General features: G+C 38.7%; 1 protein-coding gene across 7 annotated transcripts in view; it reads left to right on the top strand.

Moving 5' to 3' along the window:
• DIP2C (disco interacting protein 2 homolog C) overlaps positions 1 to 23,303 on the top strand; it is a 634,433-nt gene extending 611,130 nt beyond the window's left edge. For all 7 annotated transcript variants that reach the window (XM_007504698.3, XM_007504697.3, XM_007504696.3 and 4 more), the window contains 5 exons: positions 3,587 to 3,644; positions 6,572 to 6,646; positions 8,848 to 9,022; positions 11,772 to 11,895; positions 19,848 to 23,303. In XM_007504698.3, the coding sequence (XP_007504760.1) occupies positions 3,587 to 3,644; positions 6,572 to 6,646; positions 8,848 to 9,022; positions 11,772 to 11,895; positions 19,848 to 20,100 (685 nt within the window). In that variant the 3' untranslated portion in view covers positions 20,101 to 23,303. The remainder of the gene's footprint in view (positions 1 to 3,586; positions 3,645 to 6,571; positions 6,647 to 8,847; positions 9,023 to 11,771; positions 11,896 to 19,847) is intronic.
• Positions 23,304 to 26,714: the final 3,411 nt, after the last annotated feature.

Below are 26,714 nucleotides of genomic sequence, written 5' to 3'. Positions count from 1 at the left end.
CTTTTTTTGACCTTTGATAAGTTAGTAAGATACAGGATGCAATAGATACCTGCAGTAAGAAGTGAGTGAACTCAGGAGGACGTGTTAAACATTGGATTAGGGAAGCTGTGTGTGAGCAGGGTTTGGGGTTTCCCTCTTTGATTCTCACAGCTACTTCCATTCCATGAGTCGGCATGAGTTGGCTCCACAACCGATCATCCTAATAAAGCGCCCTGAGCTACCGGCATATCTGATGACATGCTTGGCGGGGATCTTTCACTTTCCAAAATAATAGTGAACACTGAGTAAATGATAGGCCAGAGGGTGACCAGGAATAGAAACTTGGCTGACCTCTCATCCCTTTGAGACTACTGGACTCTAATTTTTGCCCAAGGGTTCACTCCATAGCCTGTCTGTCTGGGGCATAACTCAAAAGCCATTGTTGGAAAGCAGCCCACCACTCAAATAGTGGCACATTTTTATGCCCTTGGCAGCAATGCAGAGATCGACACAGACAATGGAGTCCAGGAAAAGGTACTCCTAAAGTGAGAGACATTTAATAATTATTTTTTATTTTATTTATTATTAGTAGTAAATTATTATTATTTCTATAATATTACATTTTTTTATTATTACTAAATTAAATAATATGTATTATTATTATAAAGAGCACCAAATTTCAAAGACTCAGATTTTGACTCTGCAACATGCTGCAACTCTGCAACATTATGGATATGGACAAGTCACTCAGCTTTTCTAGACCTGTTTCCTTATCTAAAAGTGAAGGGGGAGGGCAGCTGGGTGACTCAGTGGATTGAAAGCCAGTGCTAGAGACAGGAGTTCTTCCGTTCAAATCTGGTCTCAGACACTTCCTAGCAGTGTGACCCTGGGCAAGTCCTATTAACCCCTATTGCCTAGCCCTTACCTCTCTTCTGCCTTGGAACCAATACACAGTGTAGATTCTAAGATGGAAGGTAAGAGTTAAAAAAAAAAAGTTGAAGAGGTTGCCTTCAAAGATTCTTTTCTAAACTTGAATCTATGATCTACTCACCAACATGAGATAGAAGTTTTCTCCTTGTTATAGCAGGTCCTGGATCAAACAATGGCACCTGACACTGATTTAATACAAACCCAGACCTTCCAAATTCCCCATCCATCAACTATATTTCATTGGTAACTTCTGTGAAGCACAAAATGAGATGCTATATACAGAATGATTTCTAAACCTTAAAGCACTATGGCGCTGCCAGCTATTTTTTTTTTTTTCATTTTGGGAGGTAAACACATTATTCATGACCCAAAGGCCTCCAGACCCCAATTAGAGACTAGTACTTCCCAATTAACATTAGATATAGATCTAGTCCAAGATACACAAAACCCACAAAAGAACAGTAACAGCTTACTTCTATACTACATTAAAGTTTACAAAGTGCTTTCCCTAAAGCAGTTGGAAGTATCGTTTGGTGTAGTGAGCTTTGGATATGGAGTCAGTAAACCTGGGTTCAAATTCCAGACCTGCAATTTACCATCTCTGAGACTATGGGTCAATTCTCTGAGTCTCAGTTTCCTCAACTATAGAATGAAGAATTTGCACTGGTAGCACAACTCACTCCAATGTGTATGTGCGCCTTGAATAGTTATTCTGGGTTAAAGGCATGTTGCCATTTATCAAATACTCAAAACAAAAGCTTGTGAGCTCCCAGTGTCATGCTTTTACCAAACCAACTGGAAGACACATTAGTTCAAACCAAAAGATACTTAAATAAACAAAATGAAGTTTCAAGAGAAATTCCCCCATCCACATGGAAAGAAGTATATTCTCCCATGACTTCCCACTCAGTAGAAAGGAAGGGAATGGGTAAAGCCAAGGCAGCATATAATTTTTATTGAGCTATAGAGCTGTCTTAACTGGAACCTGTTGCTTCCTTTATAAATAAACTCATGCCATCTGATTGACTAGGCGATGCATTGAGTTAGAAGTCTTTGCCTTTTTTGAGTCACAGACTCCTTTGTCAGTCTGGTGAAGCCTTATGGATCCCCTCTCAGAGGAATGGCTTTAAATACATAAAATAAAATACAAAGGAAACCAATTAAGTTGAAATAAAGACATCTTTTTTTCCCATATAAGTGCATGGATCCCCCTGAAATCTACACTAGGTTAAGAAACCCTAATAGAGGCTGCTAAGCTGTTTGGACATGGTTATTCTCTTATCATCTGCACCCAGATTATTCTTTGCTACCATTTGCTAGTGTTCTGAAGCTGCACAAGTCTTCTGCTGCTTTCTGCTGTCATGTGGCCTTTTCTCTTTCTATAAGGGAGGGGTTTCAGCTATTTTAACACATAGCCTCGTGTGCTATTTGATAGGGTGTGTGTATGTGATTTAAACTTCAAAACCACAGCCAACCAGCAAAAGTCCTCTGGTTTAGGTTAAACAAGTCTTCTTTCAAACTCTCTTTGGTGCTTCCTGAGCTATCATTTCCTAAACTCAGTCTGACTTAGAGTAATAAAATTGTTTTCCACTCCTTCCCTTCCCCATGCTATTATTGGTCATTGCAGATAATCAAGGGATCTAGAATGAAAGGATTTGAGTGGGGCTAGTGATCTCTGTTCTACTTCTTTTCCAGTAGCAGTCACTGCCCTCCCTACACAAATATATTCTTATTGTCCCCATTTTACAGATGACTAAAACAAAGATGAGAAAGGATAAATGGCATGCTATATGCACAGTGCCAAGCAGTAGGTATCAGAACTGGAATTCCAAGTTAGATTTGTCCTTACACAAATTTAGCTTTTTATCATTCAGTATTATCAGTATTTAATGGGATGTAATTTGGAGATCATCATTTCACCAGGATGATGGAGGCTAGCAAAATATGAAAAGGGGTCAGTTTGTGATTGATTGTGATGCCTCCCATTCCTTCACACATATAACCAAGAACTCAAACTCTTTTCTTTAGCATTAATGATTGAACATTGTTGCTAAGTTAAGATTTATCATATAAATAAGTCTAATCTTTCCTACTTGGAGCCTAAGTATGTTACCTATATGCAGATATAAAGTGGGATATTCCCAGATGCTGAGCTACAGAACAAGTCCCAGAAGTCTCACAGCCAATTTGGCATTTCTTAATTGAACACTTTTCCCCCCTACCTTTAATTATGGTTGTGACTCTACTTCTCTACCTCTGTCATTGTTTGATCCTTTTTCATTTGTCTCTGACTATGACTCCATTTGGGATTTTCTTGGCCAAGATACAGGAGTAGTTTTCCATTTCTTTCTCCACCTCATTTTGCAAATGAGAAAACTGAGGCAAACAAGGTAAAGCACCTTGCCTGGAGTCACACAGTTAGTGTGAGTCTGAGGCCAAATTTGAACTCAGGAAGAGGAAGCTTCCAGACTTCAGGGCTGGCACTCTATCCCCATATGTATACTACATGAGAAAAATTCTTTTTCTTCTTAACCACATTTGCTATTGGTTCACCAACAGCAAAATGATTGTTCCCTGATAGAACCTGCTGGAGAAATAGCCTGGGTCTAAGTGGGAGGAGGATTTAGCGAAAGTAGGAGAAAATATTCATATCTATCCACTGTTTCTATGTTTGCAGAGTCCGTCTAGTAGAAAGAGGATCTCCTCACAGTTTACCCCTCATGGAATCAGGAAAAGTAAGTATTAAAAGAAGCCATTGTGGCTCATTGCACATTATTGGGAGTATGTGTGCATGCATACGTGTGTGTGTGTGTTAAGTTTTTACCTTAAAAAGATAGTATCACTGAAAACTGGATAATTTTTCAGGTAGAGAATCTGACCAATGAAATCTCATGTAATAATAATAATTCTAATTTACCATCAGAAGAACCCCCATTAGTCCAGACCCTTTAGGTCTACAACAATACAAAATGCTACTTCAGACCTCTATCCAGTCTGACCTGTTCCAGAAGGTTCTGTGTTGTGTACCAAAAGGTCTTCTCACCAGGATGTTCTGCCATTTTGAATTATCAGAACCACACCCTGAGACTTTGCTTTCCTTCTCTCTCAGATTGAGCTTTTCTAATCATCAGCATTATGCATCCACTACATTTCTTGCTTTAAATATGCTCTCCCAAGAAGTTGGTTAGGTAGCAACTCTTACTTTCCTATGGAAATATATTAGAAGAGTCCCCCAATAAACAAGTACAAATCTTGATGAAAAGGCAAGGGCAAAGAGTTAATGCAGCTAGGTGGTGCAGTGGTTAGAACACCAGAAACAGAGTTTGGAAGACCTGAATTCCAATCCTACCTCAGACATTTCCAAACTGTGTAACTGCACACTCTAGAGAACTCTAAGTCTATTCCCTGAACAGAAAAATGGGATAACAGTTCCTATCTCACAGAGTTGTTCTAAGGATCTAGTGATACATCTAAGGATACATGAAAGTAAGCATGCTAGTTATACTTGCTTTGAATATTCAATAAAGGTAAAGTCCTTCCAGTAGTAAATAGAGTGATAGACTTGGACTCAAAAAGCCGAGTTCTGCTCCTTATTCCTTGTGTGACCTTGAGCAAGTCATCTAATTTCTTTGATGCTCTCTTTTTTTGAGTTCTAAAATGGAGTTGGATTAGATAACCACTAAGGCCCCTCCCAGTGCTAACTTTGTGATATTTGCGTATTCCTGTTTTTGACAATGGGCAGATCATTTAACCTCAGATCCTCCTTTCCTTATTTGTGAAATGGGAATAATTATACCTATACCTAAAGGTTGTTACAAGTACCAAAAGAGATGCCATATATCAAAAGTCCTTGGTACTTCAATTAATGCTCTTATTAGCATTAATTAATATTAATGTGGGCATGGCACTTGGATAAATGCTGAAGAGGTTACATAAATGAAAGGCAGTAGTCTCTACTTCTCTCTAGAAAGAAGAATAATAGTTCACCTTCCTTTAGGTGGGCAAAGTGTTTTGCACATAATATAGCATTTCATTTGGTCTTTACCATGACCCAGTAAGGTGGACATCATCATCATTATTATAATTTTATAACAAAAGAAACTGAGACAGAGAGAGGTTGTGACTTGCCCTGAGTCACATAGCTAATAATTGTCTGAGACTATACTTGAACTCAAATCTTCCTGACTCCAAATCCAACCAATTGCTTCTTAGGCAGAGGTTTTTTACCTTTCTTTATATCATGAACTCTGTTATTAATCTAGTGAAGATCATGAACCCCTTCCCAGAATAATGTTTTTAAATGCATAAAAGAAATCATATAATATTACCAAAAAAAATCCAAATATAATGAAATGCATTTATGATTTTTTCTTACAAAAACAAGTCTTTGGGTTCCCTTTTCTAGTGGCACAGGTACATAAATAACTATGATCTATATTAGAGAATGATAAATATTCAGGAAAGGTCAAAGAGGGTCATTTGAATGATTTAAGAAAAGACAAATCCCTTCTGGCTGGAGTGATCAGCTCCAGAATGTGAAGGTTTAGTGAATACAGAGTGGATCCATTGAAGAAGGAAATGGCTGCAGTATCCTTGGCAAGAAAACCCGATGGATAGCTGTGGTCCATGAGGTCAGGAAGAGTTAGATACAACTGAACAAGCAAACATCAATAATGGCATCTATAAGTTCTAAGTCCCATGGAAATTGTTGAATTTGGCAAATAAGAGGTCATTGCTAACTTAGGGGAAAGAGAGGAGTTACTGTGGAATGATACAGTTGGATTCCACTTCTGGTGATTAAAAAACGGTTCCCTCCTAGGCCACAGGCACATGTTGGGGGTACCCTTAGCCCTCAGTCCTTGGCCACCAACTCCTTTACTCTAACGCATGATGAAGTAACAGCTTTCACCTACAAATCTCCTCCCCTGAAATAAAAGATTATAGTAATATAGCTTAGGAAACTTTAGTGATCACTTCATGCAACTCAGTTATTCTATAGATGAAACATCTGAGGTCTGCACAGGCTAAGGATTACCATTTCCTAGGTGCACTCAAGGATTAGGTTTTATTCTGAAAATGATCTTTGTTTAAAGCCTGCAGTTAACACAAAATGAATGTGGAATCTGAAGACTTAGAATCATGGCTCTAACACTTAATAACTTTTATAACTATGAACAAGTCATTTCCACCTTTTGAATTTTTCCTTGTCGATTAAATGGGGATAAGGGTGTTTATACTGGCTACCTCTCGGGGTCATTTTAAGGAAAATGCTTTGGCAAACTGTAAAACTGCATAGAAATGCATGTAATTATTCATTATCATTATAGATTTCTTGATTATCAGTTTGGACTTTTGTTAACAAGATCATGTAAAGTGAAGATTGCCTGTTTATTCATTAACTGTAATTTAAATATTTGAGTACATCTTAAAGGTAATGTGTTTCTTACACATCATAAGAAATGTATTGTCTAGTTCTGGACTCGGGCTCACCAAATTTCAAAAAGGAAGGAAAACGTACACCTAGCATCAGTGTAGGAATAAATGTGTTTTTGCTTGGATGACTGCTTATATCCTTCACCTATTTGCATGCCTCCCTTCCTCTCTTCTCCCTCCCTCCTTTTTCTCCTTTCCCTTCAATTGGATTTTTCTTCTCCTTCAATAGATCCTCCCTGGAGTCCGTATCATAATTGCAAATCCAGAAACAAAAGGACCTTTGGGAGACTCTCATCTTGGGGAGGTAAGTAATGGGAGTTGTCTTTTGCAAGCCTACCCTTTAAGACCAAATTTTCCTCTTCAGATATACATATTGTATTCTCCTTGAAACCATGGAGGGACTTTTCACACATGCATTTGATCTCTAATTGGATCCTCATGAATGAATGAGAGACTGAGCCAACAAATAGCCCCCAAAGGAAATGGAACTTGGAAAATGAACTACAAAGTCTGATTTGATCAGATCTGGAATACTTGACAGAAGAGTCATTGAGTTAGTTACATATAAGTCTGAAACAGAGTTACATCTTTTTCTCAGAATAACAAAATGTCTGTTCCTTAAAGAAGTATGTAAGATTCTTTGTGTAATCATAAACACAGTAATGTTTTAAAGATACATTTGGCTATAATAATGCATGGAACTGGAGGGGGAGCACGAACATTTCTTTATTCCTCACCTCCCTGGATACATTCTCCTCTCTTGATTCCCATGTGTCTGCTGCCCTTGCTGGGAACTCCTCAGATGCAAAAGAGATAACAGAAAGGCAAACAAAAATAATGATACTACAATTTAGAATCTGGACACAGTAATCATTTAGGAAATGATGGCAAGTGTACTAACTAGAATGCAAATAATATAATTTTATTTCAGGTCATAAAATAAATGTCCTTTAAAATTTGCAGTTTTATATTGGAGGATAATATCTAGCATTTATAATTTATTTAGCAAAAGTAGTCATGAAGGAGACAAACCTCAAATATCATTCTTTATCCATTTTTTCCCCTTGTAATAACCCTTCAATTCATGATCAGATTTCATTTCCTATACTCCTTTTCCTCAAGGGTTTTTTATTGGCTCTGTTTCTTATTCATATGTGATGATCCCAGTAGAGTTTATAGAACTGTGTAGGTATCTGAATTCAAGTGATAAAAATGTCTTGAGAAAAATGCTTAGTTAAATCTCAGTGCCTACAGATGGGATACCACAGTGTTGTGTATGACCACTACTAGGAGCATGGAGTAATAAGTATGCTGTGCCAGGAGCCAAAAAATGCTGGCATAGTTTCTACCTTGAAAAGTAACATAATGAAATAGAGTTCTGATTTTGGCATTGGAAGATGTGGATTCAAATTCTCCCTTGGAAACTTGACAACTGTGTGACCCTGAGCAAATCACTTAATTCTGGGCTTTGTTTCACCTTTAAAATGAAGGGGCTGGAAGAGATGACATCTCAGGTCTATTCCAGCTCTAAAACAATGATCCTACTATGATCTCCTTCCCCATTTACAAAGTAGATACATATTCTTTGTTAAAGAGGCAAACCAGGTTGTCCCCATGCTGTTGCTAGGGTTAATTCTTGGGGTTCCTGAAGCCAACTTTAGGAGTAAATATCTATGAATCAACCATTATGTATTAAAGCACCTATTGTGTGCCAGATACCAGGCTAGCTAGGTGCTGGAAAGATACCAAGACACAAACATCCCCTTGCCTCAAGGAGGGAATATGCTATCAGAAGAGATAACATATATGTATATGCAAAAAAAGATACCCTTGAAAGCAGCAAAGGAATAAACAGGATGTACCTGGTCACCTTTCCCTCCTAGTAGATCCTCCAGCAAGCAATATAGCCCAGGATCCCTCCCGACTCCTATGCCTGACTTCTGTCATGTCCTTTGGAAATTAGGTACACTTAACTAGTCTGGAATTAGCCTCTTTCAGATATAACCATACCAAGAAACCTGGGTACAAAATGTTAAAAGCAGTAGGAGTAGGATGGTCCCTTCTACTATCCAGAGTATTTATGCTCCTTGAGACCATCCAGAACTCAAGAATTGGTTTCCACTGAGTACTAGGGAAGTTAATTATGGGAGGGATATGAATACAGTGAAAATCCCACTTGGAAAAAAAACAACAAACAAATTAGCAGTTACTCTAGAATACCGCAGAATATGCTTTTGTCTACTTGTATTTTCTTACTCCTGGGAGGTAGGACTTATGGGAGAGGGTTTAGCCAAAGAGATGAGCAATGCCATTATTTCAGGAAGCTTTATTTATTCCAGTATCCCCCAAAGCTTAGAATGAGATTAACGAATCTGACTATCAGTCCAAATAAACATATAATTAGAAATGTTTAGAAATATCGAGGTTTTCAGAAAACTCCTGCCTAAGTCAGTTGAATAAAGCTCTGTTCAATTTGATGTGATTTGTTGTGTTTTGTTTAAACAGATCTGGGTTCACAGCGCTCACAATGCCAGTGGCTATTTTACTATTTATGGAGATGAATCTCTTCAGTCTGATCACTTTAATTCAAGATTAAGTTTTGGAGACACACAGACAATTTGGGCTCGAACAGGCTATTTGGGATTCCTGAGAAGAACTGAGCTTACAGATGCCAATGGAGGTGAGCATTTTCATACTGAGTCCAGTTCAAACAGCTTCCTAAGATCAGACCAGACAGATTCCCTAATATGTAGCCCTTTAATTAGCTCCCAGTTACATCAGACTCCTTATTTTCTTGCCTTCCTTTGAACCCCGCCCCCCTCCCCCAAAGACCTGTTCCCACCCATTAGGGACTAAATAAATACTCATTTGTCCCTTTGGAGACCCAAAATGAATTAGAAACCGCAAAATGTTATGCTGATCAAAAGTAACCAAATTTGCAAAACATGAAGGATTCCTGCTGTAGGTAACAACTGTGCCCACTTAGGAGCTCTCTGATACTGTACACCGCTTGGTATAAACCTCAGCCTTGTTTGCAAGAAGGCAGACTCCATTTAAAACTAATGAGGGCTCTTTAGCTACTTAATACACTCCAAAGCATCTGCTTAAGGACTTGAATGTTTCCAAAACTGCATTAAAACGGCTCCTGGTGGATGTTCTCCTCCCTGCTCACTCTGGACCCATTTCCCAACCTCCTCCCAGATGTCAGCCCAAAATAGAAACCGGCCCTGATGTTCCCACAGGACAAGAGCTGAGGGCTTGTCTGGTCCTTCTCCTTCCTTAGGGTAATTTTGCTTGTCATCCTCGCCTGGGGAAAATGTCCCATGGCCAGCCCCGCCTGGCATCCCCATCTTCCTACCATCTGACTGCTCTGGCTGGAAGCAGCTGTCCTCCAGCCAGGGCTCGAGGAAGGGTGTCCTGCTGCCCTCTGGTGGATGGAATCAGACTGACCCGAGCTGGTTCCCCAGCTTTTTGTTAGCAAGATGGGCAAAGCAATTTTGAGAGAGGAAGAGGGACCACTTTGCAAGAGAAATGGACCAGATGGAGAGCCATTCTGCTTGTAAAAGAGCTGGAGCAGAAAGTTATCTCCATGTCTCACTGACGCCCAGCTCACTCAACCCATACCTGGGGATCTGTTCATCTCTGCCAGGGGAAAGTGGATAATTTCATTTCATGACACTAAGACATTAACATGCCACTAAAAACTGAATGGCAACTGAATGAACCCACTTAAAGAGTCCTCGATTCAGACAGCAGATTACATTTGGAATTCTGAAGATACATGAACTATTTGGGTTTGAAGAAGTTATTTGGAATGCCTATAGAAAACCAAATTTACAGATATAAACAGAGTTGAGAAGCTGCACATTGATTTAGAGTTGGACGGCTTCCCAAACACAGTTCCTGGATGCTGGATGTTTTAGGGTTCAAGAGGTACTCTTGTTCCCCTCCTTACCATGATGTCCAAAGCATCCCAGTGCTGTACCACCCCTCGCCAAGAATGGAGCGAGATATTAATAGCCATGTGTGTTTAATGCCTTCAATTCCTATCATCATATATTAACCTAAGAAAGATTTGTTTCACTAGAGGATGCTGGTGGCACAATGGATAGAGACCTAAATATCTCAGTTCGAATCCAGTCTCAGATACTTAATAGTTTTGTGACCCTGTGCAAGTCACTTGACCTCTGTTTGCCTCAGTTTCCTCCACTGTAAAATCAGGATCACAAAAGCACCCAGCATCAGATGAGCTAATATTTGTAAAAATGCTTACTCAGTGCCAGGCTCATGGAAGATATTTGTATAATATGTATATATAAACATATATATATATATGTACACATATATATAATAAAATGTATGTGTATAAAAATATATAAAATGATTGTTTCCATTCCTTTCATTTTATTCACAAATTGATCATTTTTCAAAGAGAAGCCTTCATTCACCACTTAAAAGATCAAGGATATATTTCTTCACTTTCAAAGAAGCACAGGACAGTGTTTTATTGTTTTTCCTAAATGGGCTGGGAATAATTCATTCAGTATGAGCCCTGAAAACACAATGTCTCCTGGGTTAAATGGAATCTCTTTGCAGCATGATATCAACATGGGATGGCCAGACTGGAAGTAAAGACCTGGTTTATTGTTCTGACCCAGTCAGTAATCACCTTTGTGACTTTGAACAAACCACTTGCTCTTTCTTGGCATCCATTCCCTCTTTTGAAAAAGTGAGGTGCTAACCAGATAGTCACTAAGGTCTCTTGGACTCATCTTCATCAGAATTAAAAAAAAAAATTAAGTACCCATCAGAGGTTTGGTAGTATGTAGTAACTTGCAAAAAATAAATAAGCATGATCCTTCCCTTCTCATTCCTAAAATCATGAGAAGAAACTTAACATGAGTAAAGACCAGCATTATTGGAAGATTAGAGGGAGAATTCTCTAGGATGATGAAGGTAGGGGTAGTTCAAAGCCTGAAAAATTTAAGACATCTTCAGTGAAATGTCTTCATGGTACTGAGTGCTGGGTTTGGAATCAGGGAACCTGCTTTCTGATCCTGATTCTGCTATTGATTAGCTATTTGACGTCAAGCAGCAGGCTCATCCTTCTGGCTCAGCTTCCTCATAGAAAAGGAAAATTTTATTGCCATGACCTTGAAGGGCCCTTCCAGCTTTAGGTCTAGGATCCTTTCAAATATACTGTTCTTTTTGTCATTTTTACTGGTTTTCTGTGCCCTGTAAAGGGACTCTCCTTTGAGGAATCCCAACTAAAAGTTGTTTCCTTTTTAATGACAGGAAACAACACCCCCAAGCAGGTATATAATTAATTCAAATTTGGTTTTTAATCATTTTCAAAAGAAGTGAATTAGACTGTACAATCCTGATGGCTTATGCATCTCTGTTCTTTCTCCCCCTGGTTCATAAAACAGAGCGCCATGATGCCCTTTACGTTGTGGGTGCATTAGATGAAGCTATGGAACTGCGAGGAATGAGGTATCATCCAATTGATATTGAGACATCTGTGATCAGGGCCCATAAGAGTGTCACAGAATGGTAAGTAGCAAAATGTGGAGCCTGGAGTTTGTATCCATATGAACTATAATGTGAAAACATTTTTCCCCCAGCAAGATGGTAGAATATAGGTGCATGACAGACTACAAGTCCTACATGTAAGAGGCAGAGTTTCACAGTGGAGAAAGGGGGGCACTGGATTCCAGTCCCACCAACCTGGAAAACTGAAACTCCCTGCATCTTGGTATCCTCAGATGTAAAATGGGCACCACAATACTAACTTCACAGGGTTGTTAGAATGTTCAAATGAGAAAATGTAGACCTTCGAGCCTCTATATAAATGCTAGCTGTTGTTATTCCCAAGGAACAAGCCCTCTTTTCTAGGGAAATGCTGTTGGATTGGAGTTGATTAGGGGACAGAGCCATAACAAGTTTGAATCTATTAAAAGTTAGCAATATGATACAAGTTCAGTGTAGAGCTAACCTCAGGAATCAAGAAGGCCCAGATTCCTGTCCAACCTCTGACACACACAGGGTGTGTATCCCCAGGTAAGTCATTTAATCCCTCAGTGTTCCCCCAGGTCACTCTGTGAGGCTTTAAATTGTAAAAAAAATAGGTGATCTGCCTTCATGGATGGAGAAGTTGCTCACCAAATGGTGGAGATTTCCTCACCAAAGAAAGCACAGGTCCATTAAAAAACAATCAAACAAAATAAAACAAAAAACAACAGTTAAGTAAAACCACACAACAGTGAATTATTCAACTAATAATCTGCAATTTTACATATTTACTGTTTACTTTGGACAAAAAGGATAAGTGAATTAAATTGAACAATTTGGAACCAACACTATCCATTGTATTTAACATAAGGTTGCTTTTCATTTGTTTTGTTTTAATGTCTTCATTTTTATAATGGTAGATGTTGTACTTTTAGGTGTACTTTCTTCATTCAGTATAATTTCATTCATGACTCACCATGTGTCTCTGAATCCTCCCTATTTCTTGTTTCTTACCACAAAATGATACACAGGGTGTCCCAAAAGACTTAGAACAGTTTTAAGTTATTAAAAGTTTCTTATATTTCATGACATTCACCAACCATAGTTTATTCAACCATTTATCAATTGTGGGGCTCCTTATTTGAAGGGACATATGAGAAAGAATGCTATCCACATCCAGAGGAAGAACTGTGGGAAAAGAAACACAGAAGAAAAACAACTGCTTGATCACATTGGTTGATGGGGCTACGACTGGAAAAGTAGACTAAAGGTCACTCTAGTGCAAATAATATAGAAATGGGTCTCAATCAATGACACATGTTAAACCCAGTGGAATTATGCTTCAGATATGGAAAGGCGGTGGGGGAGGGAAGGGGAGGGAAAGAACATGAGTCTTGTAATCATGGAAAATTATTCTAAATTATCTAATTAAATAAAATTTTAAAAATTAAAATTAAAGAAAATTGTGGGGCTCTAAGTTTGCTTTTAGTCCTTTGCTATTATAAATATCACTGCCATTAATAATTTGATACAGCAGGGTGTTCTTTAATTGGTAAATTGTGCTATAAATCCCATAGTGGAACCTCTGGATCAAAGAACATTAACATCTGAGTAACATTCCTGTGATAATTTTCCAACAGTTTTCTATAACCATCAGACCAATTCATTGTGTCCCCCCTGTGTAACTTAGCATGTTTGGTTTCCTAACACCCAATGGGTGTTGTATGTTTTCACCCTTTGCCACTGCTGCCAAGTTGATGAATGCAAGGTGATCTCTGAGCATTGTTTTCCAATCAGTTGCAACCAAAGTACCCTGCCATTATAAAACACTGGTGGAAGTGGACCTTGAAAGAAGGGCTAAGAAAGTGTTGCTGGACCTTCCAATTGTAAACCCTTATTTTTTCCTGGGGTTAGTAACTTAGCAATAAAAAAACACTCCCAGCTTGGTCAATATATCATGCTTTACCTGGAACTAATTTTATTTTTATTATAGTGAAAACTTCTTAGTAACATTTTCCAGGAGGCCAAGTTTTTGTCAGGTTTTAGAGAAAAGTTTTTGGCTTCAGGAAAACCTGATACAGGAGATTTAAAAAAACAGGAGCTGTCACCTGGGATCTTTTAAAATCAATGTGTGAGGTATGTGGGAAAATGTTAAATTGGGGTGGGAAAAACCTGTCAGAGTTTCAATGGAGGAATTTTCAAAGGGAGGCTTACATGAATTTGACAAAGGGCCCCCCCCCACCCTATTTCCCCACAAAAAGAATACCTATTTCAGATGCTCCCTGTCATCCTGGGTGCAATAAAACAGCCTAACAGGTTACATGTCCATAATGGGGCCTTGGCCCAGTTAAGTACTTTAAAATTGTACCCTCCCTGGAGGCTGGGGCTTTTGGTCTGTCTCTAGTCCATTTAATCTGTTGTGAAGTGCCTGGTATGCTAGTGGAGCACCATAAATAATAACAGCCATGCTGGGTGATTGAGCCTTTTTAATCTGTACTACAAGTTCTCCAATGTGATTAAGTAGTTTAGAGGAGGTTAACAGTTAAGGCAGCCAGGGTTGGTGGATTTCCCCATCCAGCTAACTTTTCCAGCCCAGGGACATCGTATTAAAGCCTGATGATTAAACAGTAATTCAATTTAATTAGGGGCTTCCTCCTTCTCCTCTCCTCCTCTGGGATCAAATATAAAATACTTTATTTGGGTTTTAAAGCCCTTCCTAACCTGGTCTCTTCCTCCTGTTCCAGGGATGCTGGCCTTCTTGCCATCCTCAAAGGAAACACTCTCCATGTATTTTCAGTGGCCGTCCCCCACCCTTATCTGGCAGGCTCTCCCATGTTCTCCTCTGTCTCTGAACTCCCCTGGGCTCCTTCAAGTTTCCATTAAAACCTAACTTTGGAAAGCACAGGCTCTCTTTATGTTAGTGCCATCCCTCTGATGTTGCCTTCTACCTCTCCTGGATATATATTGTATGTACCTGGTTTCAGCATATTGTCTCCATTAGACAGAGTTTTGAGATCAAGGACCAGGTGTTTTGCCTTTGTATCCTCAGTACTTAGCATCATTCCTACTGTCACCGAGGAAACCCTTTAAAAAAATCCTTACTGTCTGTTCCAGAAACAATACAGTAAGGGCTAGACAATTGGGGTTAAGTGATTTGCCCAGAATCACACAGTTAGGAAATGTTGGAGGACTAGATTTGAACCCACAGCTCTTAGAGTAAACTCTTAATCAGTGTTTGTTGACTGACTGATTGGCAGGAACAGGAGTGCTTGCCTAGGATTACCAAGCCTCTCACCTAGGGGAAGGATTTAGGTACCTCCTTGTAGGACGTGCAAGTGTAGAAAAAAAATGTGATGGGAAAACTCCAACATCCCTCCCAAAATCATTTCTTACTCTTGAGGAGATTGAAACTAAGGGGCATTAACTGCTGCTTTTAAGCCCCTGGTTTTACAGTGGATGTACTTGTGTTTATCACCATTCACAGTCTAGTCATTGAGGATGTATCTGGCAGAACACAGGAGCTAGAGTTTTTACCATCAAGTGGGTAAGCCCACTCATCTAAAAATGAAAACCCTGAAATTAAATCCTTAATTATCCATCTTCTCTTTTCTCCTTCCCTCTCCATCTTTGTTCTCTGCTTCCAGGCTCAGGTCTCTAGATTTCTTTAAAAGAACTTTAAAGGTCAGTCTAGCCACTACTTATCTTTTTCATGTTTCAAAGAAAACATTTTTAACTTGAATTAATTTCTCATTTTTAAAGAACATCTAGTTCTCCATGATGCTCTGCTTGTCTGGTATATGGCATCCCTACATCTATGTTATGAAATTCTTTCCCAAGAAAATGTTTCTTCCATAAGTAACTGATTGTTACTGGTAGAGTGTTACTGACCAATGTGGATTCATCTTTGGAAAAATGAAGATAGATACTTCAGAATTGAAAGCTCTAAATGGATGAAAAAGACTCAAGATTCATTCTAATCTCATATAAGACATATACAGAGAAAATGGAATGTAATCATACTGGCAAGGGCTGAGCGATGAAGACAGGGAAAGCCTCAGGCTTTTATAGAAGAAACCAGAAAATAATTCCAGCCAATCAAAACCCTTTTTGCTCAATAACCAATTTTTTTTAATTGTAAAATTTCTTTGGTTTCCCTTGTTAATTTGTCTCTGAAGATATGGCAAAGAAGCAAAGGGATTGCTTCATGAAGAGTCCAGGTATAAATGAATATTCTCTACATCTTCTTTAAGACTGGCAAACAATCAATAAACAGATTAACAGAAATTCTTTCCCTCTCATCTTTCTACTCTTTTGAACATGAAGTCTTTAATGTTCACATACCTCTCCCATCCCCAGCAGGTAGGGCTTTTCCCCATCTGGTTTGCCTTGTATATATGTTCTTGTTCTTCATATGTGCATATATGTGCTTTTTGCCCACCCCCCTCTCCACATTTTGAATGTAGTTCATTGGGGGAGGGACTACTTGCTTTTGGTTTTGTATTAGCAGAGCCCCACACAGTACCTGGCACACAGTAGGTTCTAAAAAAGTTTGTTGATTGGTCATTTGGCTACCCCATTGAGCATCAAGTATTTGACCATTAAGTGGGGGCCATCATATGCTCATGAGAAAACTCTGTCTTTATTTCCCACCCCTCTCCTACCTATATGGACTCTGGGTTACCAGATGCCCATCCCTCACATTTCTTTCTAGAGTCAGTGGTGTCATGAAGAATACACTAAGTTCTGAGAAAAACCTGGTAGTCTCACTCCAACAGCCTTGCCCGATGAGAGCTAGTTTTTAGGTAGAGATTCAAGGTCTGCAAAGTTTCACTTGACCCTCCCATCAACCAACAATCCGGGGAGGCAGGGAATGTTTTGAATGTGCTTTCTGATCCTAAGGGATAGTTTCTAGAAGTTTTGTTGGGACTACAGCTATTATTTCATTGATAGAGGCACTTCTTAGGAAAGGAATAATTCTACTCAGCACTTATTCTAAAACTCATATAGTCTTCAAATTTCCTAGAACACAGAGAATATAAATGACTGGTCCAAGGTCACAGAGCCAGAATGGGTCAGAAACAGGTTTTTTTGAACCTGTGTTATCTTCACTCATAAGCCAGTTATCTCACCCATTACCCCACCCTACATTGCTCTGATTTGGATATTTGCAATTATTTTATTCCTAAAATTGATACCCTTTGTGTCCTCATTTACTTGTAATGTTTGTGCAGTCTGCTAACTTTTCAGTTACACTGGTAAAGACTTAGAAGAATCTTTCATCTAGTGACCCTCCTTTTGGGGCCATACTTAAGAGATGTTGCTTAATCAGAGCATTTTCCCCCATTAAACTGCAGAACAGGATTTCCAACTCCCTTAAAACTAAGTCAGCAAAGCATTAACCTGGAGCAGATTTTTATGGCTAAGTTTTATGTTGCTTGGAAAAAAATACCAAGAGAGAAGATAATTAATACTGCTCATTATAAATTCCTACATTTCAGGGATTGGTAATTTGATTTTTTTCAAGCTGCACTTAGCAGGATGATCTCATTTGGCAAAGAAACATAGAGCTAAGTCAGCTTTTTTTTTCAGACTCACATGGCCCAGATCCAAGTGACTTCAGATTTTATAGAAGTCCTCTGAGCTGCTCCACCATTTTGGACCTTAGCCATTGTCATAGAAGTTCAAAGAGTACTCAGGTGCCATTTTTGTCCAAATGGGACAATGTCCAAATGGCTTCTTGATAAGCCATTTAGCCATTGTTTGAAGGTCTCTATGGAGAGAATGCATAATCAGGAAAGTCTTGCCTCTGATTCTTTAGATTTTGGGGGTCTTGAACAAGTCACTGGTCTTCTCTTTTCCTATCAAGTGATAACAGTATTCATTCTACTGATTTCAAGGTTGTTGTGAGGCTCAAATGAGACAATGTTGTAGAAAGAAGTACCTTGCAAATTTGCTCTGTAGCAGAAGTTCCTAAATTAGGGGGTGGGACAGGTCCCCATTAATAGTCTGTTGAAACCTAGGGACTTCTCAGAATAATTAATGTTTTGAAATTCATAAAATATATAGGATAACAAAGGAAAGCAGATAGCTAAGTAATAGAGTACTATACCTAGAATCAAAAAGGCCTGAGTTCAAATTTGGCCTCACACACTTAGCTATGTGGCCCTGGACAAGTCACATAACTTCTGTTTGCCTCCATTGTTTTTTTTTTGGTGGTTGTTGTTGTTGTTTTTATTTTCATCTTTAAAATCAAGATAACAATAACACCTATCTCCCAGGGTTGTTGCAAACCTTAGGCCAGGTAGGTGTCACAGTGGATAGAGTACTAGGACAGAAGTCAGGAAGACTCATCTTCCTGAGTTCAAATCTGACCTCAGACTCTTCCTAGCTGTGTGACTCTGGGCAAATCACTTAACCCTGTTTGCCTCAGTTTCCTCATCTGTAAAACAAACTGGAGAAGGAAATGGCAAACCACTCCACTATCTTTGCCAAGAAAACCCCAAATGGAGTCACAAAATGTCTGATTATACTGAAATAACTAACAACTGCAAACCTTAAAGCATTACATAAATGCCAAGATGTAATTTTTTTTTCGCATTTAAGTTGATAGAACTCCCTAAATCTCTACAGTCCATGGAGAGCCAATGGACAATGGGTGAAGTAATCGTGCTATAGAGATAGATTTGATGAGAAAACTCATTCCACAAAAGAACAAAACAAGTCTTTAACTTGTTTAACTCCTAGAAAATTAGCTGCCTGAAGCTCATAAAGATTAAGTGACTTGCCCAGGGTCATATGGCTAGTAAGTGCTGGGATAGGGTTTGAACCTATGCCTTTGTGGCTCTGAATCCACTATTCTATCCACTATACCACATCATATCTCTAACATATAGGTGCTATTTAAAGATAAGATATGATTATTATTACCTATACAAAACCCTGTTCTGCTGCCTCATTGTGGCAATTCCATGTGCTCACAGACTTATGGCCACAGAAAGTTACCCAGGTGGATGATGAATTTTTTGTTTTGGATTTTTTTTGTCACATGACCAACTTGGCTTATTAAGTTTTGTATTGCCTTCAAAATTCACTTCAAGAGCCATGCGAAACCTTTCTTAATCTCCCTAGCTGCTGAAGTAAATTTGATTTAGCCCCCTCTCCCCCCAGGAAAGACAAAAGCAAACACAACTGCTCAACTGTTCATACTCTTTGTGACAAAGTGACAAGTATATTGGCATCCATGCTCACCAAGGAGATCAAAGACAGAAAAAATATCATCATAAGCTTTCTTCTTAGAGCAAAAACAAACCAAAAAACCCCAAAATGAAAAACATGTGGGTATCCATGAATTGGGGGATGACTGGCTGAACAAACTGTGGTATACAAATGTAAATGGAATGTTATTCTACTCTAGGAAGATTTTATTTTATTTTTCAATATTTTCCCTTGCTTACATGATCCATTTTTTCCCCTCCCCTCTTCCTTCTCTGCTCCCAGAGCCAACAAGCAATTCCACTGGGTTGTACAAATGTTATCAATCAATACCTATTTCTATATTATTCATTTTTACTATCAAGCAAGGGTAAGAAAAATTTAAAATATAAAGACTTTAGAGAAATGGAAAGACATGAATTGGAAAGTGAAAAAAAAACATAATGAGGAGAAAAATGCTACTACAATCATATAATTTCAAAGAATGCTAAAAGGCAGCTGAACTTGAATTAATTACAGTAACTATTAAGTCTGGAAGAACAGATGATGAAGCATTTTTTCATCCTTTTAGAAGTAGAGGGAGGGAGTCTAGGAGCAAGATCAGATGTGGTCTCTTTGTTGGTTGTACTAGTGTTTATTTGGTTACTAGGGAAAGGTAGGGGGTAGAAAATCAGGAAATTGCAGTGATGAGAAAAAAAATAAGATATCTATCTATAAAAGTAGAATTGTTTTTTAACCCTATCCTGTTTACCATACTAATGATTTGTCTTTTCCCCTCCTAGTGCCGTGTTTACTTGGACAAATTTATTAGTCGTCGTGGTTGAGCTGGATGGATCAGAGCAAGAAGCCTTGGACCTTGTTCCTTTAGTCACGAATGTGGTTCTAGAAGAACATTACCTGATTGTAGGCGTGGTGGTGGTGGTGGACATTGGTGTCATTCCTATCAACTCCCGTGGAGAGAAGCAGCGTATGCACCTACGAGATGGATTTTTGGCAGACCAGCTAGATCCAATTTATGTGGCCTACAACATGTAGTCTTGACCCTTTGGCTTCCATGGACTTTACTAGAGATGTATACATTTTTCTCAGTGTCCACTAACAATGTGCAGAGAAGCGAGGGTGATGCTCATCAGTTTGGAACTGTTTCTGTTATTGTGATGATGATGGCGGTGATGATGATGACTATGACTTTTCAAAGCAGTCACAATTGGCCGGGGAATAAAATGTGAAATGTGTTTCCTTTACCACTAAATTTTTAGCTCAGAAGGACTTTGGGATTACTGCCTTTGGTTTGTTGGAAAAGCCCATTTTAAAACTTTTCTTTTTTTTTCTTTAATTTTTTTGGCTTATTGGATAAGTGCTTTCTGCGTAAATGTGGCTTTGTACTTTATGTTGAGCTGAAGTAGCAATTTTTAAAAAAATCTGCCCACTGAATGGGTTCTTTTAAACAATTTTACATAGTGTAACAAAGAATTGTTTTCACTGTTTTAATGTGTCATCGATCTTTACCAACGTGGATCTGTTACTAATTGAAGCCATCTTTAGATCCCATTGTTTTAGGAAAACATGTTGAGGTACGAAAACTTTCCAAATAGCACCTTCCAATTAGAATTTAGCAGCTTTCTTTGTCAGAAATGTGCCGAAGGATAAAGGCTACCAAATGGCCTTTGACGTTAGTGTAGAAAGAAGAAATTATAAATAAGGTGTATTTCGGCAATTATCTTGCAGATATCTTTGTACTAAACTAAAAAGATAAAATAAGTTAACTTCTTCATATGTAATTATGTACAAAACGTTTAATTTATTTTGATCTCTTTAGAAGTATAAAAGAGAAAACATTCAAGAATATTAAAGTCTTGCAATGTTTGCTAATATAAAAAAGTGTTGTATTATCTTGCGTGGATAGTATCACATCAAATATATATATATGAAATATAAATTCACTAAGGACAAAAGAAGATTTTAAAGTTTAAAATGCAGAACTTGTCACTTGCATGGTGTCCCTGTTTCCCCCCAACCCCCACTCTACTGTAGATAATTGAGTGTTAACTCACACAAACTTTCTCTGATGAAAGCAATCGTGGATTGCCAACCCTGTCTCAAAGTTTCTTCTAGATACCAGATACCAGCAAGTGAAATTATTGCCATCTCGAAGATGGTGAATGAATTTAAGGCTAAACATGCACTAAAATATTTTTTTCTTTGCCACAGAGGTAACAATAACTATATTTGTGCTGGCATGTGCTTACACTTGTTAGACTTTAGGAAGGCAGATTGGCGAATAGCACTGTTTCCTAGCTGCAAGAATTTGTTGCACAAGTTTTCCCCATCATTTTTGTTGGTGTGTTAATTTTTTTTCATTGCTGTTATCATTGTGATAAGGAACGGTTTTACATGGTCACTTGCACCAACTTGGTCTCATTTTTCCCTCCATTGGCCATTGTAGTGGGTAGGCACATTCTCCAAGACAACTGTAGGGAATGGACTTAGGTAAATGGTCTTTTCTCCTCCTGCCTGTAACCGAGCTAGTGAGTATTCTTCTCCAGGGTCTCTTAGACCAAAGGAAGTTCTTCAAGGAACTGAGCTTCCCTGGTAGCCTGTAACAGAGGCCATTGAAAGGGAAGAGTCACAAAGCATGCTTCACAGCTGCCTTCATTTTGCTACCCATAGATAAATAGGTCTTCAGATCCTACTTCCATTCTTGTCTCTCCTTTCCTGCCTCCGTCCACCCCTTATTTTTTTTATTTTCAGAGCTCATTAGTACATTTCTAAATCAAGTTGGCCTGTCTGTGTCTGACCAGAGTGAGTCTATCAGCAGTCATCTAAGACTGATTTATTTTATGATTGTCCCAAATAGGCTCCTGCGATAGCTCTCTTGTTACTGGATATGCATGACTGAGATTGTTGCTGGGAAAAATTTAGATCCTTTTTTTTTTCTTTTTTAAATGACACTTTTAGGTAAAGTCTACATCTGACTTTGAGGTATGCATTCAGTAGTGGGCCCTTTGCTAAAAGAAAGTTTTGTTTGACTTCCAAAATCTAAGGCAAATTGTTCTGAGTATTTTTTTAAAAGCACTTTTTTTTTTTTTGGTCTGCATGTACAGTGCATCCTCCCATGTCCACAAGGCATTTGCTTTTTAGATCACCATTTTGGACTTCATTGCTGTGTTGATATCTTTAAACATATGCTCCAAACACACAATCGGAGAACTTACTACAACATGAGGTCCTCTACTTCCTAAGGGGCAAAAAATAAATAAATTCTGTAAAGAAAAAGAAAAAAAAGAAATGTCTTGTAGAAATACAATTGCTTTGTCCTAAGTTTCAAACACAATTTTGATCAATTGCTAAATATAAAGGGGGTGGGTGGGGGGCTGGGCTGGGCTGGAAGGGGGGAATGGAGGGTAATTTGTGAAATTCCAAAATTCCACCTCAATCCTTTTAGCCATATTTGACCATCACTTCCAATGTCACTTTAGCCTTCACCAAATTTAACTCTCCATTCATGGAGGAGGGAAGAGGGAGAGATATATGCTGCAATGCAGTTGGGAAAGGGAGTTAATAATAATGGATCTCTTCTGCAACCTGTCATCTGTGGTGTTGAGTTTTCTACCCAATAAGGGATAAAGGACTGAGTTTGGAGCAACATAGTGAAAAGCAAAATGGAAGGCAACCCTTTGATACCACCAGATTCAGCAATAAAGAAGGATTGTTCTGTATTAGGAACTGTATTGTAGATAAACCATTCATGAGAATGTATAAAATGTTTGTCTTGTGACCTTGTGCTTTCGAAGTCAGACAAAACCATGTAATCAAAATTTGCACAAAGAGAGGGTACACAATGAACATTCACACTCACACACACGCACACACACACACACACACACACACACAGACCTAATCAAACAGGAGCAGATTCCTCATGGTGCTTGTTTATTATATATATATATAAATAAATATATATATATATATATATTTAATCCTGCTTGACACTTTACCCAAGGGGAGACTGTCCCTTTTATCAGTTGAATGTTAGCAGCGTTATTTCATAGAGTGTGGTGACTGGTTAGAGCAGTTCATATACTCAGCCAATCACAGTTTCAAACAAAGTTTTTATGTGCAAAGGACAGCAAACCTTCTTGTATGTTAAACCACCAGTACGCTTTGTACATCTGTGATAACGCCTGTTTTATATTCAAATGAACAAATAAAAGCTTTTATTTTTGTTGCTCTGAAAATAGTTTCTTAATGGGTTCCCCAGGGGGACAAAACACAAATGTACTTCAAAATAGCTGAGCTCTCTTTAAAGCACAAGGACATCACCATCACCGCTCTTTATCGAACCATACCGTAGCTTGGGTCTTTGCCAAAGTGGCAGTACATTTTCATTGGCTGTCCCCCAATGCATGAAGCACTCTCTCCTCCCCAGCTTCACCTCCTGGTCTCTTTTAAGTCCCAGCTAAAATCCTACCTGCTACTGGAAGGTTTTTTCCATTCCCCCTTTTTTGTAATGTCTTCCCTCTATGGATTAACCCCGATTTATCCTGTATACAGCTTGTTTCTACACAGTTGTTTGCATGTTGTCTCTCCTATCAGACTGTGACCTCCTTCAGGAATGTAGCACAATACCTGGCACACATGAGGTATTTAATAAATGCTTATTCACTGATGGGATAAAAGATCTTCATAACTAAAATAGTAACATTTATATAGCACTGTGAGGTTTCCAAAGCACTTAATACAGAGTATCTCATTTGAGATACCTTCCAACAACCCTATGAATTAGGTGCTACTGTTACCTCTGTACAAATGAAGAAACTGAGGTTAAGCAGCAAGCATTTATTAAACAACTCCGATGTACCAGGCACTGCTAGGCAATAGGAAATAGGAGGAGAGATGAAATGGTTCCTGTTCTCAAGGAGTTTACATTCTCTGAAGGAGACAATTACTCAGAGAGGTAGCAGGAGTTCCCGGGATCACACAGTTATTAACTGTGAAAGGTGGAATTGGAAACTAGATTTTCTTCACTCCCAAAGACCAGCTCAGTATCTATCATGTCAGGCTGTTTCTCAGACTTTGAGCAACTGAGTATAGCAATAAATGTTTTTGTTTTTCTCCCTCCCAGCCTTTTAAGTAAACATGTTCTAATCTAATGCATTTTCCTGAAAATATACAAAGCACTGGATTCTTACTAATGTCTTGTGAGAAGCAGTAATGAGCATACAGACTGGACTGGAAAGAGTGCTGGGACTGGGACCAGGAAAACTCAGCTTCCTGAGTTCAAATCCAGCCTCAGACACTAACTGTGTGTACCTGGGACAAGTCACTTAACTCTGTTGGCCTCAGTTTCCTCATCTGTAAAATGAGCTGGAGAAAGAAATGGCAAACCACTCCTATATCTCTGCCAAGAAAATCCCAAAAGGGATCATAAAGAATTGGTCACGACTGAAAAAAAGACTGAATGACAGCAACAAACTGAAGCACCTTCTTAAGGTTTGCAAGTCTCCTCGGTCCTGCTACAGGTCACCTCTGACACCTCAGGAAATAGCCAGCTGCTGTAACCAAAATTAATTTGATTCATTCAACAGCTAAAAGCCACATCCTTTGCTCATATGAGCTGTGGGCCTCATTATGGTTTTTTCTTTGGGGAAGGAGCATGGTGTTCATCATCCATCGGGCCCCCCTGATATTGAAGAGAGCTCACGGTTGTTAGACCACATTTGAAAGTCAACAGAACTCAAAACTGGCAAGCCGGAAACCCCAAGACTTGATCTAAAAGCATTTTTTTCTTCACTTCCCTCCCCACCTCCATCCTTCTCTTCCCACCTTCAACCAAATACAAATTGATTTAGTTCAGGAACATCCCTACAGGTTGGTCTTACATTTTCCAGGAGGAGCCTCGCTCCAATAAGCAAGTTTCTGGGTTTGGATGTCGACTCCTGACACAAGGCAGCCCAGCAGATGCAGAACAGTTTGAAGCCCTGACCAAACACACAGGGTGCAATTCTACGTGCTCTGTGCCTATGCTCTGACACTAGATGCCACCTCACTGAAGTCAAATCAAGTCAACCAGCATTTTTAAGAGCCTACTATGTGTCAGGAACTGTACTAAGTATTAGATGATCTATTTGTCAAGGAGATCACATAGGAAGACATTATCTAATGTGCATTAGTTAACCAAAGTACTACTCTGAGACATATGCATGGATGCACATTTCCTACTGGCAGGTCTTATAGTCTCATCTCCTTCATTATCCGTGGGAGCTTAAATAAGCCAGGACTGCAATTTCATTAATAACCACCCAACATACCTCAGAAGAAGAATTATGGAAATTTCTGGAACTATTTTGAAATGGTGTAGAGATGTCAAACCTATGGTAACACTCTCCAGTTTAGCCAAAACCAGATTAAAATATAAATCAATGCAGGGGGTGGAGCTAGGTGGCTCAGTGGATAGAAAGTCATGTTTAGAGATAGGGGGTCCTGGGTTCAAAACTGACCTCAGACATATTTCCTAACTCTATGTCCCTAGGCAAGTCACTTAAACCCCATTGCCTGGTCCTTCCTACTCTTCTGCTGTAAAATCAATATTAGTTCTAAAATAGAAGGTAAGGGTTTAAATATATAAATATATATGAAATATTTAAGAAAAATGCAACATAATAGAGAACATTAACATTTATAACAAAGTCAACATGGCCTACAAGGACCCTGACATATTGATTAGTAGCCCTTATTTTTATTTGAGTTTGACACTACTAGAATAAAACTTTCTATAAATGCTAAATATGTTTATTATTCATGCTAACTTAAACCAGAAAAGACAATCAATCCTAGAAATTCATCGGTCGTCAAAGTGCTGAGCATCTACTAAGCCCCAGCATTATACAAGTCGAGGACTTCCATGAATGCATTAAGCTTCAAAGGATTGACACCAATGCTAATAGTGACTTGGCTCCTCAAACAGCTGCCTTTTCCCTATCAAGAGAAAATCCAAGGTTTGTTGTCTTACTTGACCTCAAGAAATTATGTGTAGACGAAGCAGAAACTTATTTGAAGTACTACAAACCCTAGGCTGGGCTCCATTTTCCACAACATTGATGACCTACCCCTACCTTGTGTCTTCTATCAAGGTACTACACATTTTATCATGTCTCAGAGAGATGGACGAGGATCCCAAATGGTTGCTATTTTTGGTGCTGAGTTATTCTGGAAGAGATAGCTCAATTCTGGAGACAAGCAACAGGAGACTAACTTACTAGAAGTACGTTCAATCTGATGGAAACTGGCTCAAGTTAAATGTGTTCTCTTAGGCAACAATAACCTGGTTTTATATTTCAGTCTTGAACGCACTGACTGTAAAGATGTAATCATCAGAACCCATCATGGCTGAGAAAGCTAATTCTTGCTATCTTGGTATGGCACTATGGAAACTACCCTGGATTCAGGTTGGAGATATGAGTTCAAGTCCTGATTCTGAAATTAATTTACCTGCTTGAGCATAGGTAAGTGACTCCTTGGGTAAATGTCTTCCAGGTTCCTCATCTGTAAAATGTGACAGTGCAATAGATGACCTTTAAGGCATCTTCTAATTCTAATTCTGTGATCCTGTTGTTCTTTCATTATGATAGTTGAGAATACCAGTCTAA

Source organism: Monodelphis domestica, chromosome 5 (assembly GCF_027887165.1).
Source record: "Monodelphis domestica isolate mMonDom1 chromosome 5, mMonDom1.pri, whole genome shotgun sequence".
NCBI classification, from domain to species: Eukaryota; Metazoa; Chordata; class Mammalia; order Didelphimorphia; family Didelphidae; genus Monodelphis; species Monodelphis domestica.
This window is presented reverse-complemented; position numbering and strand designations above follow the sequence as displayed.